The sequence below is a fragment of the Cetorhinus maximus genome, chromosome 21, assembly GCF_964194155.1.
Source record: "Cetorhinus maximus chromosome 21, sCetMax3.hap1.1, whole genome shotgun sequence".
Taxonomy (NCBI): domain Eukaryota; kingdom Metazoa; phylum Chordata; class Chondrichthyes; order Lamniformes; family Cetorhinidae; genus Cetorhinus; species Cetorhinus maximus.
Window position 1 is genome coordinate 95,658,644 of NC_135899.1, and position 21,485 is coordinate 95,680,128.

Below are 21,485 nucleotides of genomic sequence, written 5' to 3' on the forward strand. Positions count from 1 at the left end.
CAGGAGGATTTGGACAGATTTAGTGAGGGGGGCAAGAACATGGCAGATGGAATATAATGTGGAAAAATGTGAGGTTATCCACTTTGGTAGAAGGAACAGGAATGCAGAGTATTTCCTAAATGGTAAGAGATTAGAAAGTGTAGATGTACAAAGGGACCTGGGTGTCCTTGTCCATAAGTCACTGGAAGCTAACATGCAGGTGCAGCAGGCAGTTAGGAAGCTAATGGAATGTTAGCCTTTATCGCAAGAGGATTTGAGTACAGGAGTAATGAAGTCTTGCTTCAATTGAATAGAAGCTTGGTTAAGCTGCACCTGGAGTCCTGTGTACAGTTTTGGTCCCCTTATCTCAGAAAGGATATTATTGCCATAGAGGGAATGCAACGAAGGTTCACCAGACTTGTTCCGGGGATGGCAGCACTGTCTTATGAAGAGAGATTAGAGAAACTGGGCCTGTATTCTCTAGAGTTTCAAAGAATGAGGGGTAATCTCATTGAAACCTACAAAATACCGAAAGGAATAAACAGGGTAGATGCAGGTAAGATGTTTCCCCTGGTTGGGGAGTCTAGGACCAGGGGCACAATTTCAAAATAAGGGAGAAGCCACTTAGGACCGAGATGAGGCGAAATTTCTTTGCTCAGAAGGTTGTGAACCTTTGGAATTCTCTACCCCAGAGGGCCGTGGAAGCTCAGTTATTGAGTATGTTTAAGGTAGAGATTGATAGATTTCTGATTTACAATAATGTAAAGGATTAAGGGGATAGAGTGGGTAAAAGGCGAAGTGTTCGATCAGCCATGATTGTAATGAATGGCAGAGCAGGCTCGATGGGCTGAATAGCCTTCTCCTGTTCTTATGTTCCTAATATAAAGTGGCACACAAAAGGGCATCAAGCAATGTAAATGTGTGTGGGGAGGGGCGACAGGCCTCAGTTCCCATTGGAATATGTGGACTAATGTGTGGGTGCCATTTCAAGTTGTAAAAATTATACCACTTACAGGAGAGTGCATGTGTGGAGGTGACATAGGTCTGCATGCTCATGAAGGGGTTAGGAGCCCATTGAAATGACACTTAATCCTCCTTTCTGTCTGCAGGATAAAAGAGTGCATAGCACCAGGGAGAGAGCAAAGACAGGGGAAATGTCCCAGAAATCTGAATCCTCACCCCCATAGATGAACAGGCAGCAGAACAGGCAAGGCAGGATGGTGGCTGACCTTGTGCCGCCAAAGAGGCTGGAGTTGCTGGGCATCAGAGTGAGGATGTCTCTTGTGTGCTGTTCAGAACTGGGCAGACAGGATGCAGACATGATACGTTGATGGGGAGAGGGAACGTGTTTAGCCATCAGCTAATTCTTTGTGTTCTGCACTACAGGTACTGTCACAACAGATGCTAGCCCAACCTCCACCTCTTATGATGACAAAAGATTTTTTTTTCTTTCTTTCATGAGATGTGGGCGTCGCTGGCAAGACCAGCATTTGTTGCCCATCCCTAATTGCCCTTGAACTGAGTGACATGTTAGGCCTTTTCAGAGGGCAGTTAAGAATCAACCACATTGTGGTGGGTCTGGAGTCACATGTAGGCCAGACCAGGTAAGGACGGCAGATTTCCTTCCCTAAAGGACATTAGTGAATTAGATGGGTTTTCACAACAATCAATGATAGTTGTTATGGTTACCATTACTCAGACTAGCTTTATATTCCAGATTTATATATTGAATTTAAATTCCACCAGCTGGCAGGGTGGGATTTGAACCCATGTCCCCAGAGCATTAGCCTGGGCCACTGGATTACTAGTCCAGTGACAGCATCACCTCATTCTCTCACACCCTCCACCAGTGCAGAAACATTCACCTCCATGGTTACAACTTCACCATTAGACAAAGGGTCACAATCTGGTGATCATATCACAAACACGTTTCTGCAGCTGATGGAGGATGTGACAGCTGCAGTCCCTGACAACTGGGGGACTGTTTGAGACCAGGCCCATGCTGAGCCCCACACAGATAACATGCCTCTGGGAACAGCCATAAGAAACATGATGGCAATGCAGAGACAAGCAGGGGAACATCTGGTGGAGATGTCCAAGGCCATACACAGCCTTGAGTAAAGGTGGATGAGTCCGCCCTAGTCCTGAGTTCTGCCATGGCTCCAGCGTGTGAGTGCATAGCTTCGTCCATGGAGAGGCTGGTGACAGCCATGGAGAGCCTCCAGCAGAACAAAGAACAAAGAAAAGTACAGCACAGGAACAGGCCCTTCGGCCCTCCAAGCCTGCGCTGATCATATTGCCTGTCAGACTAAAACATTTTGCACTTCCGGGGTCCGTATCCCTCTATTCCCATCCTATTCATGTATTTGTCAAGCTGCCTCTTAAACACCACTATCATACCTGCTTCCACCACCTCCTCTGGCAGCGAATTCCAGACACTCACTACCCTCTGCGTAAAAGCTTGCCCCGCACATCTCCTCTAAAGTTTTCTCCTCAAACCTATGTCCCCTAGTAATTGACTCTTCCACCCAACTGCTCTGTCCATGCCACTCATAATTTTGTCAACTTCTATCAAGTCGCCCCTCAATCTCCGTCGCTCTAGTGAGAACAATCCGAGTTTCTCCAACCTCTCCTCATAGCTAATAACCTCCAGACCAGGCAGCATCCTGGTAAACCTCCTCTGCACCCTCTCCAACACCTCCATATCCTTCTGGTAATGTGGAACACTCAGTGGCTGCTGGATATGAGCTCAGACCTGCATTCTGTATCTCTGGCTATGGGCTCTATACAGAGGTGGCTAGGCGAGAGGAGGACGAGGCATCTCAGTCGCCTTCCAGGTGCCCCATGGAGTCAGGGAGGTGCCATCACACTGACAGGGAGGGGGAGTGCTAGCAGGGCACCCTGGGGGTATCATCTCAAGAGTGAGCTGCCACTCCTCGTCCTCTCCAGTAAGCCCATCACCTCCAGAAGGTGAGGCTGAAGGGGCAGCACCTTTATCTGTGCAGGAAACCCTGAGAAGGTCAGAGCCCTCTAGGCCTCGGACTGCAAAAGGACAGCAGCCAAGGTCATCTCAAGCAATGGGGTATAGCACTCAGCAGGCTGTCACGGTTACACCAAATGGGGATTTTGTTTTGGAAATGTAAGCTTAAAAGATTCAGTTGACAGAAAGGTGGTAGGGGTGTCTATTCATTCTCTGGATATTATAAGTTCTGTGTAAATATATGGTTTGGATCACTTTATTCATGGGTGTTGAACGGTCATTATGTTGGATTATTGCAAAAAACCATCTAGTTCATGAATGTTCTACAAGAGAGGGAATCTGCCATTGTTACCTCATCTGTTTATATGTAACTCCAGATCCACAGCATAATGGTTTAGCACGCCACTCAGTTTAGCGTTAATCTTTACAATGCTCCCTCCCAGCGAGCGGTGGAGGCTGGGTCATTGAATATATTCAAGGCTGAGTTGGACTGTTTTTTGATTCCCGACCACCTCATTCCCCACTGCTCGTAGCAGCACAAGATTCTGGCCCTGGTGTGTTAATGAAAGGAATTTACCAGATTTACCCTCAACTAAATGATGAAGATAACTCATTTTAACTCATTTTAAGCTGAACAATGAGATTTTCATTATGATAATTAGGTAAAGGCAGCATCTGCAATTAATCACCTGGTCAATGTAGTGGGTCAGAAAAGCCCTGGTTTCAATTCAGAATCTAAGCATCAGCAGGGCTTCAATTAACCTCCGTACTCCTGATGTGGGGATGTAGCAGAAATCAGTTCACATGTGATGCCGCCACAGGTGAATAGTCTTCCAATGATATCAACCAGACTCACAAATTAAATATAGCCAGGTGTACAAGAGATGAGAGACTGAGCAGCACCCATGGAAATGTACCTGGGAATCACCAGCTGCAGGAGAGGAAGAAGGAGAAACCTGGTGAATAAACAAAGGGAAAAAATATTTTGTTTGCACTTGGTCTGAGTGACGGTAATAGGAATAAATTCGGCTGCCCACTCTGTTACGATCCCTGTAGAGACTGATAAGAAATTTGAACTTCCAGTCTTGTTTCAGATTTCTAGCATCCACAGAATTTTGCTTTTATTTGAATTTCCAGTGACTGAAAGGACCACACGACCAGATTTCAAATTTTAAGACTGTTAGGGCTGGATTTTCAAGGCATTGGGGAAACTCTGTGGAGGGATAAAAATGACAGCCAGGGCTTGATTCTGGGATTCCCAACCCCATTTCCAGAGTTTCAGGTTTTCGGGAATGCCTTTAAAGGGTGTGGGCTGATTGGGTAACAAACTCGCACCCTGCACTCCCAATCTAGTCGGCTCCATTGTGGGATAGGGATGACCTAGAGTCCTCCGCAATTTTCATGGAGTCAGGCCAGGTTTTTAAAGAATTGTGAAAGAGAAGTTCAAAAGGTCCTCCTCATGCCCCCCATGCTAAATTCTGCCTTTCCATCCACTCCTATGGCACCTGATGCCCCGAAGTGCCAAGCTATGGTACTTCCATGCCCATTCACCCAATAGGCACTATAGCGACAATAGGATATGTAGAAAAAGCTTTAATAAAAAAGTCATTCATTGATAATTTTCCACTTTCTGAAAAAAACTCCTTTTTTACTACAGGCCAATAAATGTGTCAATAATCCAAACCCTTTAAAGTAGCAATAGTAGAAACTGCAAGCACCTGAAAGCTTTTTTATCTGATACAACTAAGCATTGTGCAATTGGCAGATGAGATCAGAGAGCCAGAGCTGTAACTCAACCAATGTTTTCCCTGGGGGGTAGCTGTTTCAACAATCTGGTTGCCTCACATCCTTTAAATAATACCTGGATGAGCACTTGGCACGTCATAACATTCAAGGCTATGCGCCAAGTGCTGGTAAATAGGATTAGGTAGGTAGGTCAGGTGTTTCTCATGTATTGGTGCAGACTTGATGGGCCGAAGGGCCTCTTCTGCACTGTGTGATTCTGTGATTTCTGGACTCTTAGCCAACATAGAAACATAGGAAATAGGAGCAGAAGTAGGTCATTCTGCCCTTTGAGCCTGCTCCACCATTCAATATGATCATGGCTGATCCTCTAACTCAACACCATACTCCCACTCTCTTCCCATACCCCTTGACACCTTTAGAGTGTAGAAATCCATCTATTTCTTTCTTAAATATATTCAGTGACTTGGTCCAAAACTGTACACAATACTCCAGCTGAGGTCTAACGAGTGTCTTACATAAATTCAGCATAACCTCCCTGCTCTTGTGTTCTATACCCCTGTTAATAAAGCCCAGGATACTATATGCTTTAACCGGCCTATAATTTCCTGTTTTCTGCGTCCGTCTCTTCTTAAATAGAGGGGTTATATTTGCTACTTTCCAGTCTGATGGAACCTTTCCAGAGTTTAGGGAATTATGGAAAATTAACACCAATGCAACTACTAATTCATTAGCCACCTCTTTTAAGACCCTAGGATAAAGTCCATCAGGACCCAGAGACTTGTCAGCCCACAGGTCTAACAGTTTGATCAGTACCACATCCCTAGTGATTGTAATTTCACAAAGATCCTCTCTCCCCTCCACCTCCTGATTTACAGCTATTACTGGAATGTTTTTCGTATCTTCTATAGTGAAGACAGAAGCAGAGGCCAAAATTTTCCCGTCGGCGATTTGGGGGTGGGGCCCTCTTGCCGACGGGAAAATGATGCAGGATGACATCAGGAGGAACCCCCGACGTCATCCCGGTCACTTTAAATATTCAGGAAGGCGGGCGGACAGCGAAATCAGCTATCCGCCCACCGACCTGTCACTGGCCAATTAAGGTCATTGACAGGACAATTAAGGTAATTAAAGACCCTGCCCGTCCAACCTTAAGGCTGACGGGCAGGCCAGGAGCCCCAGCGGGAAGGAGAAAAAATATGAAACCTCATCCACTGGCCGGATGAGGTTTCATGTCTGTTTAAAAAATCTTGAATAAAGTTTGTAATATTTATTAACATGTCCCATCTTGTGTGACATTGTCACATGAGGGGAGCATGTTAATAATTTTTTTATTTTGCTATTTTTGATGTTTTTTAAATTTTCGCCGATCTCCCTGAGAAAGCACTTAGTCTCAGGGAGCAGTGCGCACTTTGACAGCTGGGGAACCCCTCCCCCCCTTCGCACAGGAAGTGCATAGTGCTTCCTGTCGGGCAGGCCGCTGGGTGGGCCTTAATTGGCCCGCCCACTCAAAAAGGGCGGCGGGGCCCATTTCGGCGGCGGAGTTCGGCTGCCCGCCCGCCACCGAGCCAGTGGGGCCCGCACGCCCATTGAGGGCTAAATTCTGCCCAGAATATTTGTTCATTTCATCCACTATTTCCATATTATCTACTGTTAACTCCCCATTATCATTCTCCAGAGGACCAACACTCACTTTATTTACTTTTCCTTTTTAGATACCTGTAGAAACTCTTGCTATCTGTTTTTACATTTCTAGCTAGCTTTATCTCATACTCTAATTTCTTTCTCCTGATTAACCTTTTAGTCATTCTCTGCCACTCTTTATATTCTGACAAATCATCTGACCTGCCACTCATCTTTGCGCATAGAGGGAGTGCAGTGAAAGTTCACCAGACTGATCCCTGGGATGGCAGGATTGTTGTATGAGGAGAGATTGGGCTGACGAGGCCTGTATTCACTGGAGTTTAGAAGAATGAGAGGGGATCTCATTGAAACGTATAAAATTCTGACAGGGGTGGACAGACTGGATGCAGGGATGATGTTTCCTCTGGTTGGGGTGTCTAGAACAAGGGGTCACAGTCTCAGTATTCAGGGTAGGCCATTTAGACTGAGATGAGGAAAAACTTCTTCATTCAGAGGGTAGTGAACCTGTAGAATTCTCTACCACAGAAGATTGTAGAGGCCAAGTCACTGAATATACTTAAGAAAGAAATAGATAGATTTCTAGACTCTAAAAGTGTCAAGATGTATGGGGAGAGAGCGGGAGTATGGCGTTGAGATAGAGGAACAGCCATGATCATATTGAATGGTGGAGCAGGTTCAAAGGGCAGAATGACCTACTCCTGCTTCTATTTCCTATGTTTCTATGTTTTTATATGCTTTTTCCTTACATTTGATGCTTTCCTTAACTTCTTTCGTTAACCATGGGGGGGGTGGATCCTCTCTTTAGAATTTTTGTTTATAGTAGGAATATACTTATTCTGAAATATCCCCTTAAATTTCTGCCACTGCTTCTCTATTGATCTATCCCCTAGCCTAATATTCCAGTTCACTTCAGCAACTCCGCTTTCATGCCCACATAGTTGCCCTTATTTAAGTTTGAAATATTAGTCTTAGATCCTACACTTCTCCCTTTCAAAATGAATGTAAAATTCAATCATATAGTGGTCGCTGCTACCCAGTGGTGCCTTCACTCTGAGGTCATTAATTAATCCTGTCACATTACACGATACCATGTCTAATATAACCTGCTCTTAGGTTGGTTCCAGAATGTGCTGCTCTAAGAAACTATCTTGAAAGCATTCAATGAACTCCTCATCCAGGCTACTACTGCCAATCTGATTTTTCCAGTTTATATGTAGATTAAAATCACCCATGATTATTGCTGTCCCTTTACCACAAGCACACAATATTTCTTCTAGCATACTTTGTCCTAAATTGTGGCTACTGTTCGGGACCTGTAGACCACTCCCACTGGTGACTTCTTTCCCCTATTATTCCTCATCTCCACCCAAATCGATTCTACATCCTGGTCTCTTGAAGGGTGACATGCTGTAAAATGTTGTATCTAAATGGTAAGGATGGATCGATCACGTCGTTAATCTCAGTTTATACAATGCATAAATTGTAATTGTCAAACCAGCACAGATGATAAAACAACAACTTACATTCATATAGCACCTTGAACATAGTAAAATGTCCCAAGGAGCTTCACAAGGGTATTAAAAAAACAAACTTTAACACCAAGCTGCTATTATAGCATATGATTAAAAACTTGGTCAAAGAGGTAGATTTTCAAGAGTATCTTAAAGGAGGAAATTGAGGCAGAGAGGTGGAGAGGTTTAGGGAGGGAATTCCAGAATTTAGGGCTCAGAGGAGTATAAGAAATGCAAGGGGGAACTTAAAAAGGAAATTAGGAAAGCTAGGGCGGGGTGCATGAAAAAACATTGGTGGGTAAAATAAAGGTTTTTTAAATATATTGAGAGCAAGAGAATAACTAGGGAAAGAGTAGGGTCAATTAGGGGCCATTGAGGTAATCTGTGAGTGGACCCAGAAGACGTGGGTACAGTCCTCAATGAATACTTTGCGTCGGTCTTCACAATGGAAAAGGACGATGCAGGTATAGACATCAGGGTGGAGGATTGTGAAATATTAGAGGAAATTAACATAGAGAGAGAGGAGGTACTAGTGGGTTTAGTGGCCTTAAAAGTGGATAAATCCACAGGCCTGGATGTGATGTATCCCAGGCTGATGATGGAGGCAAGGGAAGAGATGTCAGGTGCCCTGGCAGTAACTTTCAAATCCTCTCTCGCCACAAGTGAGGTGCCAGAGGACTGGAGAGGGAGGAAGGAATAGACCAGGAAATTACAGGTCAGTCAATCTAACCTCGGTGGTGAGGAAGTTACTGGAAAGAATTCTGAGGGACAGAACATATCTGCACTTGGAGAGACATGGATTAATCAGGGATAGTCAGCATGGATTTGTTAAGGGAAGGTTGTGTTTGACAAATTTGATCAAATTTTTTGAAGAGGTGACCAGGAGCATTGTTGAGGGTAATGCATTTGGTGTGGTCTATATGGATTTTTGTAAGGCTTTTGATTAGGTCCTTCATGGCAGACTGGTCAAGAAAGTAAGAGCCCATGGGATCCAAGGCAAGGTGGCACGTTGGATCCAAAATTAGCTGAGAGGCAGGAAGCAGATGGTGATGGTAGAGGGATGTTTCTGTGACTGGAAGTCTGTTTCCAGTGGGGTTCCGCAGGGCTCGGTGCTGGGGCCCTTACAGTTTGTGGTGTACATAAATAATTTGGACTTAATTGTAGGGGGTATGATCAAGAAGTATGCGGATGACACAAAAATTGGTAGGGTGGTAAATAGTGAGGAGGATAGCCATAAACAGCAGGAGGATATCAATGGACTGGTCAGGTGGGCAGAGCAGTGGCAAATGGAATTCAACCCGGAGAAGTGTGAGATGATGCACCAGAAGAGGGCTAACATGGCAAGGGATTACATTATGGATGGTGGGACCCTGGAAAGTACTAAAGATCAGAGGGACCTTGGTGTGCATATCCACAGATCCCTGAGGGTAGCAGGGCAGGTAGATAAGGTGGATAAGGAGGCATATGGGATACTTACCTTTACTAGCAGAGGCATAGAATACAACAGCAGGGAGGTTATGCTGGAACTGTATAAAACGCTTGTTAGGCCACAACTGGAGTACTGTGTGCAGTTCTGGTCACCACATTATAGGAAGGATGTACTTGCACTGGAGAGGGTGCAGAGGAGATTTACCAGGATGCTGCCTGGGTTTGAGGGTCTGAGCTATGAGGAAAGATTGGATAGCCTGTGAATTGTTTTCCTTGGAGCAGGGAAGGTTGAGAGGGGACCTGATAGAGGAGTGAGAGATTATGAGGGGCATAGATAGGGTGGATAGGAAGGCACTTTTTCCATTAGTAGAGGGGTCAATAACCAGGGGACATAAATTTAAGGTAAGAGGTAGAAGGCTAAGAGGGGAGTTAAAGAGAAATATTTTCACCCAGAGGGTGGTGGGAGTTTGGAACTCACTGGCTGAAAGGGTGGTTGAATCAGAAACTCTTGTTACATTTAAGGACTATTTAGATATTTACTTGCGTTGCCATAGCTTCCAGGGCTATGGGCCAAGCGCTGGAAAATGGGATTAATGTCGTCAGATTTTGTTAACCAGCACGGACACAATGGGCCGAATGGCTATGAGTCTACTTCATTGTAATACATCTGCATAACATTATAAGCCTAGCTTGCCGGAATTATCCCCCCACGTCAAATTTACCGCCCATGTCGGCAGGAAAACACGCCGGTGAAGAACACATCTTGACAAATGTGATGTGCAGAAGTCAGGACTTGCTGTCAGTGCCTTGCTTCTATCACGGACATCTGAGGAGCAGAAGATGCTGGATCCTGACAACTATGGGACCCTGGAGGAATGTCCATCGCATGCTGGGTGGATTCCCATGGACATGGCTCCACTGCAAAGCAGCTCATGGAAAGTGAATAATCACCATTGAGGGTCTGCTTTGGGACTTCAGTGTCTTGGCCATGGTCTGTTATGGATGATCATCGAGGTGTTGGCGAGGAAGGTCCAGCAGTGAATGTGAGAGGAAGATGTACCGGGGGGGAAAAGGTCTAGGTTTGACTGGGAGTAGAAGGTGTGTAAGGGGGTGAAGTTGGGAGTGGAGGGGGGGTCAATACAGGGGGAGGAGGTGGTAATGGATGAGAATACAGCAACTGGGAGGTAGGTGTAAAGGGGCAGGAAGGTGTTAGGGAAGGAGCTCCGAGAGGGAAGGAGTCCGGGGAGGACGGGGGTGGGAGTAAGAGGGGAAGGAATCCAGAGGGAGGGGGAGAAAGAGTCCGGGGTGGGAGGGGGAGCAGTCCAGGGTTGGGGGAAGGAGTGAGAGGGATATCCAGGTGAATGTACAAGGGAGGGGTCTGTGGAGTCGATGGCTGCCTCCTGGGGACCGAAATTAGGTTGGGCGTGGTAGGAGGGAATGGTGAGAATCAGAGAAGGCAGAGTTAGGTGGTAGGGTGGGAGGGTGAGGGTGAGATGGTAGCGGTAGAAGGAGCAGTGAGAGTGGTTGTTGGGGACTTGGAGGCAGACACGGACCCTGGGAGTGGGAAGGAGGAGACTGGGGATCTTAGTGTGGATGGGGGCGGAATTTTTGGGATGGGAGGGAGCATGCTCGTTCACCTGGACATCCCCGAAAGAAAAGGGTTGTGGCTGGAAGATGACAATGGGGAGGTGGAAGGTGATGCCTGGGGGGTCAACAGTGATGGGGAAAAGGACATGGGTGACTCAGGGAGGGGAGCGGATGGGGAAGCTAAAGAAGAATGTTACACACACCATACTTGTAAATCCAAAAGTGAGCGGAGACTCATGTTGGGTGGACACAGGTGCTACATGGGAGTGTGGTCAGTGGGTGGGCAGAGATGCAGCTCAGTTCAGATGGGCAACTGAAAGAGAACCCCAGCAGGCAGCATTGAAAATGCTCCGGACATTGAGATGAGATGAGTGTGGCGCAGGAAGGCTCCACGTACGTGGGAGAGGCTCACACGAGGCTCCGAAAGGCCCTGCACACACACACTTCCCCCTCCAGAATCATTCGTGGGCTGGCTGCGAGCAGCTGAACTGCTAGTCGGGGATTTCAGTGGGAGGACTTGCAAAGCCTGTCAATGAAGCTGAGAGAGACCATTACACAATGTTCAGTGAAAGTGAATATATTTTCAGATTAAAGTGATGAAATGTGTTCACCTGTGCAACCACTTGTGAGCAGAATTATTAACTTTTCTAGGCCTACCACCTCTCCTAGCTTCTGCCCTGACATCCGCAGCAGGGTGGAGACAGCATATACCATGGTTCGCCCCATTGCCTCTGATGACTTTGGCGTGGGTAGAGAGCTGAGGCCTTGGGGGTCCTGACTTGCTTTGGCTCCTGTGGACCAGCTGCTCCCTCTGTGGTGACAGAGGATGAGGTTGAGGGGGTCACAGGCAAAAAGGGGACTCGGAGGTAGAGGCCAGCCTGTGAGATTCCTGAGTGGATGACCCAGGGATGTCCAGTTGCTGCTCCTCCTCTCTTCGGGTGCTCGAGGGCTCCGGCCTGACTCCTTGAGAGGAAGAAGCACCTGGAGGGATGTTGAGGTGCCCCGTTTCCCTCACGCATTGCCACTGCAGGAACTCACCCACAGCTCCCGCGATGGAGGGCAGGTCTGCGCATCTCAGAGTTCTGCTGGACCAGGGTCTCCATGGTGTCAGCCATCCTTCCCATGGAGACCTCCATACACACACACCTCGCAGATGTAGGCACCGCTTCATCAGAGAGCAGGCAGGTGCACTCCAACTCCCGTACCACTCTGCGTGATTTTCCCCCACCTTCTGCTGACTCTCCATGATAAGTTGGAAGGCCAAATCCAGAGGCTCATCATCTGACCTGGACCTCACAGATAACTCTTCCTCAACAGTCCTCTGAGTGCCGGGGGAGCTCAGCTGAACCTGCCTCCTCCTGCTGCGGACACGTGTCCATGTGGTGACCACCCAGATTGTGAACCTGAGCCTGCTCTAGATCCAGGTCCCACCGAGGTGTGTGTCTCTGCACTGGTCCAGGGTGTAGGTAAGCGCTGTGATGGGTCTTCCAGGCTGCTTATTTCCAGCCCTTCAATGGAGGAGGTGCCTCTTGGCTGGAGGTGAGGATGTGGATGGAGCTGAGGGGCTGGCTAGCTGAGGGTGTCAGTCACTTGGCAGAGCTCCCTGTGAGCCAACGTAGAGATCATTAGTGCATGGCAACAGAGTCAAAAACAGGAGAGAGAGCTCTCACAGTTGCGTTGAGAGAGGGATGATGGGGTGCAGGATCCGCACAAGGTCGGTGGCCGCCGACCTCACCGTCACCACAGGCACGGTCCACAACCTCACCAGTCAGCACAATGGCACACTCCTCAAAGTGACTGAGGGGCCTAATGTGGGTCACTCCACACCGTCTAGGATCTCTCCCTGCTGATGTGAGCCAGATTTTCCTGCATGAAAACAGACAGAGAGTGTGAGCAGGACACATGGCACTGTGTGGAATGTTTGTGTGGTGAGCAGAGCCATGGACAGGATGAGGACGTGAGCTCCAGAGGATATGAGCCTGATGGAGATATGAGGGTGTGTGCGAGAGTTAGTGGTGTTGTCCCTTGAGGTGTGGGATCCTTGTGGATGTGTGATGGGTTTGAGAGTGTGTGAGTTGAGAGTGATGAGAAGAGTGAGTTACCCTGGCAGAACAGATGAGACCATTCATCCTCTTTTGGCACTGGGTGGCTATCTTGTTTTGCAGGGCACTGGCACTGACCACCACTGCCACCACCTCCCGTGCTGCATTGGTGACATCGCTTGCTGGTCTCCGCCCAGAGCAGGGGTAGAGGACAGCACAGCGGCCCTCCACAGCATCCAAAAGGCACATGGCTAAGATCCACACTGGTCACTGTATTCCCCATTTGAAATTTCAAACAATCAAATGTCTTCAGATTTTAGTCACTTTCTCATCCAAACTCTTCTTTTCTCCAAAGAATGGATAAAGTTTCAAGTAGATGATCTGATAAGTGAGAAAATTTAATTTCAATTATAGTTCCCAGTTAAAAAGTTTCAACCAAATTGCATTTAAAAATATATTCAAACTCATAAGGAATAGATATCAACCCAAATATGTACAAACTTGTACCAATTCACTATTAGCCATTATAACAAAATCATTGTAACCTGAACACAGACATAATGCAAAACCAAAACAATTCCCCCAGCAGTCAATAATAACGCCAATCTATCCTTCCTGATTTGGCCTGACAATGATTGTGAATTTTATGATAAGAATCACAGGAGCAACAACAATAACTTACATTTATATAGTGCCTTTAATGTAGAAAATTATGCCGAAGCCATTCCAAAAGCATGGACAAAAATTGACACACAGGCTAAGTGTTAGGAATGATGACAAAGACTCCATTAAAGAGATGGGTTTTAAGGTGCAGGTTAAAGCAGAACAGGCATGTGGAGAACCTTTGTCCATAGTCCTCAGATTGGTAAATCTGCTGGATGGAAGGCAAGTCCACTCACCTCCATGTTGGTGATCTGAGGTTTTACTACATGAAAGGCGCTTTAAAATGAGTGTTGTTATATTCAATATGAATTGTACTTTTATACATGTACAATCACATCAAACTGAATAATGTTGTGTATTTTAGATGGGATATTTTTAATATCAAATGATTACTACATTATTGACTGTATGAACTCTTATCAACATCAGCTAATTATTTCATCTTTCTATGATCCCAGGATGCAATGAGTGAGTTTCAAGAAGACCCTCCCAAAGAGATCATTGGGATTGTTGATTCATTGCAAATAGTAGGAGAACAGTTCCAGGAATGTATACAGAGTGTGGAAGAGCTCCTGGAAAAGAGAGAGAATCTTATCAAAGAATTAATCTTCATGAAGGAACCAATGCAAAAAGAAATTGGTATCTTGAGGGAAGAACTCTTGAAGCTTTATCAAACTAAATCAAAGACAGAGATTGAATGCAATAACATCAAGGAAGAAATAACATGCACAAAAAAAAACCTGTTTGAGATCATTAAAGCGCAAATGACTTGTAAACATAAACTGCATGTCAATAAACAAGCCCTTCCCCAAATTACGTTACAACAGGAAGCACTAAAATCCAAAGCTCAGGTACTTTCTGATGAACTGGCTGTATTTAAAAATCACTGTCACAAAGAGATAAACCAAATGGTCCATCAGCTGGAAAATATTAGAAACATGAAGAATATTCTAATCCCAGCAAAGGGTCATGAAACAAGTGTAGAATTTCAAAGCTTTTTAGGAGAACAGTGGCAATTGTTGGAGAAATACTATGAACCTAAACTGGGAAAACTCCTGAAATGGTGTGAGCATAGAAATGAATCACTACAACAATCCCAGAAGGAAATCAAATGTTTCATAAAACAGTTGCAACCACTGCAGGAACAGGTGACAAAATTAAACACCCAGAGGCGATGCCTTGAACAACAGCTACAATTTATGCAGAGAAATTGGGCTCAGGACATTCTACAATATCAGGTAAAGACAAAGAATATTTTAAGAGCAATACTAGTAGAGAGTTAAGCAAAACATTCTAAAAGCGTTCTCAATTTTTAAATTAAGTTTTAGTTATCTTACTTATTTTAACTATTAAATCAGATCTGCAGACTATAAATGCAAGTTAAAACAGAAACAGAAATACTTGGAAAAACTCAGCAGGTCTGGCAGCATCGACGGAGAAGAGCACAGTTAACGTTTCGAGTCCTCATGACCCTTCAACAGAACTAAGTAAAAATAGGAAAGGGGTGAAATATAAGCTGGTTTAAGGGTGGAGGGGGGGATGTTGTTGGGACAAGCAGCCAGTGATAGGAGGAGATAACCAGAAGATGTCACAGACAAAAGAACAAAGAGGTGTTGAAGGTGGTGATATTATCTAAAGGAATGTGCTAATTAAGAGTGGAGAGCAGGACAAGCAAGGTACAGATAGCCCTAGTGGGGGTGGGGTGAAATAAGACTAAAAGGGCATAAAAGGTATAGATAAACGATGGGTGGAAATACATTTAAAAATAATGGAAATAGGTGGGAAAAGAAAAATCTATATAAATTATTAGAAAAAACAAAAGGGAGGGGGAAGAAACGGAAAGGGGGTGGGGATGGGGGAGGGAGTTCAAGATCTAAAATTGTTGAACTCAATATTCAGTCCAGAAGGCTGTAAAGTGCCTAGTCGGAAGATGAGGTGCTGTTCCTCCAGTTTGCGTTGAGCTTCACTGGAACAATGCAGCAAGCCAAGGACAGACATGTGGGCAAGAGAGCAGGGTGGAGTGTTGAAATGGCAAGCGACAGGGAGATCTGGGTAATGCTTGCGGACAGACCGAAGGTGTTACTGAATACTGAATAGTGAGTTCAACAATTTTAGATCTTGAACTCTCTCCTCCATCCTCACCTCCTTTCTGTTTCTTCTCCCTCCTTTTTGTTTTTTCCAATAATTTATATAGATTTTTCTTTTCCCACCTATTTCCATTATTTTTAAATGTATTTCCACCCATCGTTTATCTATACCTTTTATGCCCTTTTAGTCTTATTTCACCCCACCCCCACTAGAGCTATCTGTACCTTGCTTGTCCTGCTCTCCACTCTTAATTAGCACATTCCTTTAGATAATATCACCACCTTCAACACCTCTTTGTTCTTTTGTCTGTGACATCTTTTGGTTATCTCCTCCTATCACTGGCTGCTTGTCCCAACAACCCTCCCCCCCCCACTCCCCTCTCAAACCAGCTTATATTTCACCCTTTTCCTATTTTTACTTAGTTCTGTTGAAGGGTCATGAGGACTCGAAACATTACCTGTGCTCTTCTCTGCCGATGCTGCCAGACCTGCTGAGTTTTTCCAAGTATTTCTGTTTCTGTTTTTGTTTTGGATTTCCAGCATCCGCAGTTTTTGTTTTTATAAATGCAAGTTATTTGGTTGTACAGAACTTGAATATTGCTGAGTAAGCAGCTGCTACTGAAGCTTTTTTAAATTCATTCATGGGATGTGGGCATTGCTGGCCAGGTCAGCATTTATTGCCCATCCCTAATTGCCCTCATCCAGAGGGCATTTAAGAGTCAACCATATTGCTCTGGGTCTGGAGTCACATGTAGGCCAGACCAGGTAAGGATAGCAGATTTCCTTCCCTAAAGGACATTAGTGAACCAGATGGGCTTTTACAACAATTGACAATGGTTTCATGGTCATTATTAGACTTTTAATTCCAGAGTTTTATTGACTTCAAAATTCACCATCTGCCACAGTAGGATTCAAACCCAGGTCCCCAGAGCACAACACCAGGTCTCTGGGTTACTAATTCAGTGACAATGCCACTATGCCACTGCCTCCCCTAAACATATGACATTGCAGGGAAGTAGGCAGGTGATTGCTGGCAAGTATTTCATATTTATCTTATCTAAACTATTGAATTTAAGTCCGGGGAGTAGAATAATAATTTGAAATGGTAAGTATATAAGCACAAGCATGTCTAGAGGCATTAATTAGAAATAATTAAAATAATTAATTAGTTAATTAAAACATGATAAAGATGGTAGGAAAGGTGATTTGTGGCAGCTGCAGAATGTGGGAGTTCCTGGTAGTTGGTGTGATTGATTGCAAACATGTCTGCAGCTCAAGGAGCTTCGGTCAGACTCACTGAGCTGGAGGCTGAGCTGCAGACACTACGATGCATTAGGGAGTGGGAAAGTTACTTGGACACTTTGTTCCAGGAAGCAGTCATGCCCCTTAGGATAAGGTTTTCTTGTTTGGTCCATGGTCAGGGAGAGGAGAGTGTGACTATGAGTGAGGCAGGTATGTGGACCCAGAAGGTAGAAGTGGAGGAGCCTCAGCTCTTGCCCAACAGGTTCGATGTTCTTGCAGCCTGTATAGATGAAAGCGGGAGCTGCAGGGTGGATGAGCGAACTGACCATGGCACCATGGCACAGGAAGCCATTCAAGCAGGAATTAGTAGGGGTGTAGTGCTGGGAGTGGACAATATAGTCAGGGCGATAGGTACAGTTCTCTGCAGCTGGGAGCTTGAGTCCAGATGACTGTGTTGCCTGCCCAGTGTCAGAGCTTGGGACATCTGCTCTGGCTGGAGAGGAACTTGCAGTGGGAGGGGGACAATCCAGTTGATGTGGTCTACATAGATACGAGTGGCATAGATAGCATAAGGAGAGAAATAATTTCTGCTGAGGGAGTACGAGCAGCTAGGGGCTAAATTAAAAAGCAGAACCTCATAGGTAATAATCTCTGGATTACTACCTGAGTCACAAGCAAATTGGTGTAGGGTAAATAAGATTAGGGAGTTAAAGGCGTAGCTAGAAGATTGGCATGGGAGAAATGGGCTTTGATTCATGGGGCATTAGCACCAGTGCTGGGGAAAGTGGGAGCTATAACGTTGGGGCAGTCTTCACCTGAATTGTGCTGGGACCAATGTTCTGACGAGTTATATAACTAAGGCTGTAGGGAGGGCATTAAAATAAATAGTGGGGACGAGGGATCATATGAGAGAAGGTTTGATAAATTAAAGTGAAAGGACAGGGCAATAGAGAAAGGTAGCATTAAGGGCATCAGAGCTTGGCAGGGAGGGACAGAGCATACAAACTGAAGAGTTGGACAGCAGTTAATGACGAAGTTTTCAAAAATCGTAAAAGGCAGAACTAAAGGCTCTGTATCTGAATGCCTGTAGCACTTATAACATAACAGATGAATTGTCAGCTCAAATAGAAATAAATATGTATGACCTGATAGCCCTTACAGAGACGTGGCTGCAAGGTGACCAAGGCTGAGACCTGAATATTCAAAGGTACTTGACATTCCGGAAAGACAGGAAGCTAGGAAAAGGTGGTGGGGTAACTCTGCTAATTAAGAATGACATTAGTACAAAAATGAGAGATTACCTTTGTTCTACAGATCAAGATGTAGAATCAATTTGGGTAGAGATAAGAAATGGAAAAGGTCAGAAGTTACTTGTGGGAGTAATTTATAGGCCTCCTAACAGTAACTAAATGGTAGGATGGGGGATACAGGAAGAAATAATGGGGGCTTGTAAGAAAGGCACAGCAATAATTGGTGATTTTAATCTGCACATATGTTGGACGAATCTGATTGACAAAGGTAGCCTGGAAAATTAGTTCATAAGAGTGTTTTTGGGACAATTTCTTTAGAGCAGCACGTTCTAGAGCCAACCAGAGAGCAGGCTATTCTAGATCTGTAAGTGTGCAATGAGGAAGGTTTAATTAATGACCTTATAGTAAAGGAGCCTCTAGGTAGCAGTGTTCATAATTTCGCATTCAGTTGAGGGTGAGAAGTGTATGTCTAAAACTAGCATCTTAAACTTAAATAAAGGCAATTACAAGGGTATGAGGACAGAGTTGGCAAAAGTGAACTGGGAAAATAGGTTAAAGGGTATGACAGTTTATTGAGTAGTGGCAGACCTTTAAGGAAATAATCCAGAACTCTCACCAAAGATATATTTCATTGAGAAAGAAAGGCTTTAGGAAAAGGATACCATCCATGGCTAACTACGGAAGTTATAGGTAGTATCAGATTAAAAAAGCATACAATACCGAGAAGATTAGCGGTAGGACGAAGATAGGACAGATTTTAGAAATCAGCAAAGAATGACTAGAAAATTAATGAGGGAGAAATTAGAGTATCAGTGTAAGCTAGCTGGAAATATAAAATAGATAGTAAGTGTTTCTACAAGTATTTAAAAAGAAGAATAACTAAAGTGAGTGTTGGTCACTTAGAGATTGAGTCTGGGAATTAATAAAGGGAAATGAGAAAATAGTGGAAGTGTTGAACAGGTATTTTGCATCTGTCTTCACTGCAGGAGACACAAAAAAACCCCAAGAATACTTTAAAATCAAGAGATAAGAGAGAGGGAGGAACTTAAAATAATCACTAGGGAAAACTATAAGAACTAAAGGCTGACAAGTGCCTGGACCTGATGGCTTTCATCACAGAGTCCAAAAAGAAATGAGTCTGAGAGAGATTTAGGCAGGTTAAGTGAGTGGGCAAAAATTTGACAGGTGGCGTATAATGTGGGAAAATGTGAACTTGTTCACATTGGCAGGAAGAATAGAAAAGCAATGCGTAATTTCAATGGAGAGAGACTGCAGCAACTCTACAGCGCAGATGGGACTGGGCCTGTCCTGGACCCGAAGAACATAAAGATGTTGAACTGCACATGTGCAGCATGCTCCTGACCTGTGCATGCTCAGGAGGTCTGAAGACTTTAAGGATTTAGAGTTCCTGACCTTCATTCCCAACAAGCAGGTAAGTATGAGTTTCACACACACACACACACACACACACACACAGAATCACAGAATCTTCACAGTGCAGGAGTCATTCAGCCCATTGAGTCTGCACTGGCTCACTGAAAGAGCATTCTACCGAGTCCTACTCCCCTGCCTTATCCCAGTAACCTTGCACATTCTTTATTTTAGGTAACAACCTAATTCCTCTTGAATACCTCGATCAAAGCTGCCTCTAGTTCTTGATATTATCTTGAATGGGAACAGTTTCTCACTATTTACCTTGTCCATAACCCCTCAAGATCTTGAATGCCTCTATCAAGTCTCCTCTCAGCCTTCTTTTCCCCAAGGAAAACAATCCCAACCTCTCCAATCTATCCTCATAGCTACAGCTCTTCATCCCAGGAATCATTCTTGTGAATCTCCTCTGCACTCTCTCTAATGCCTTCAAATCCTGCCTCAAGTATGGCGCCCAGAACTGGATGCAATATTCCAGATGAGGCCTAACTAGTGTCTTATACAAGTTCAACATGACCTCCTTAGGCTTTATTAATAGGGGCATTGAGTACAAGAGTAAGATACTATACGCTTTATTAACTGCTCTCTCAACATGCCCTACCATCTTCAATGATTTATGTACATATACACGGAGGTTCCTCTGCTCCTGCACCTACTTTAAAGTTTCCCCCTTTATTTTATACTCTCTCTCCATATCCTTCTTGCCAAAATGAATCACCTCACTCTTCTCTGCCACTTATCTGCCCAAGACCAACATGCCTATGCCTTTTGAAGTTCAAGATTATCCTCATCACAGTTGGCAATGTTTCCAATCATTGTGTAATCTGCAAATTTTGAAATCATGCCCTGAACACCACAGTCTAGGTCATTAAGATATATCAGGAAGAGCAAGGGTCCCAACATTGACCCCTGGGGAACTCCACCACAACCCTTCCTCCAATCTGAAAAACATCCATTAACCACTACTCTTTGGCTGGAATTTTCCATCCATGTTGGCGTGGGTGTCATGGTGGGCGTGAGCGGGCAATATGTTGGGCAGGCCAAAAAATCAGTTTGGCACCAATGTGAAACCAGTTTACGATGTCCGCTCCACCCGTCAATGGTGGGCTATGCGTTCTGCCACCGCACTTTGGGAATGTCATTTTAATACATCTGAATATCATTATAAGCCCTGCCCGCCAGAATCGTCCCCTCACGCTGGATTATCCAGGCACATCGGTGGGAAAACACGCTGACGCAGAACACACCTTGACAAGTGTGACGTGCAGAAGTCAGGACTTACTGCCAGGGCCTCACTCACATCGTGGACATCTGAGGAGCAGGAGATGCTGGAAGCCCACAGCTACCAGACCCTAGGGGAACCCCTCTATCACATGCTGGGTGGATTCTCATGGACATGGCTCCGCCGCGAAGCAGCTCACAGAAGCTGGGAGGTCTCCTCTGATGCCTTGGGTCTGCTCCAGAACATCATGGGCTTGGCCATGGGCTGCTACGGATGTTCAGGGTGGAGGCGGGGGAGGAAGGTCTAAGTTTGGCCAAGAGAAGGTGGCGTACCTGGGGAGGGGGGAGGGTGGCTGTGAGGTTGGGAGGGAGGAGTAATGGTGTCAGGAGGGTTGAGGTTGGGAGGGGGGAGGGAGTATGGGGAGAATGCAGGAACTGAGGAGGTAGGTGTAAGGGGGGAGAAGGTGTAAGGGAAGGAGTTCAGAGGGGGCAGGAGTTCAGAGGGGGCAGGAGTTCAGAGGAGAGCAGGAGGGAGTAAGAGTAGAGGAAGGAGGAAGGGTGGTGGAGGGAAAAAGGGACATGGATGTCCAGGTGAACGTGCAAGTGAGGGGTCTGTGGAGTTGATGACTGCCTCCTGGGGAGTGAACTGATGGTGGGCATGGTAGGAGGGAATGATG

General features: G+C 45.3%; 1 protein-coding gene across 1 annotated transcript in view; it reads left to right on the forward strand.

Moving 5' to 3' along the window:
* Window positions 1–21,485, forward strand: part of LOC144696157 (syncoilin-like) — a 61,965-nt gene that overhangs the window by 13,459 nt on the left and 27,021 nt on the right. The window contains exon 2 of the mRNA XM_078567514.1: window positions 14,036–14,815. Coding sequence (XP_078423640.1) covers window positions 14,042–14,815 — 774 coding nt within the window. The 5' untranslated portion in view covers window positions 14,036–14,041. The remainder of the gene's footprint in view (window positions 1–14,035; window positions 14,816–21,485) is intronic.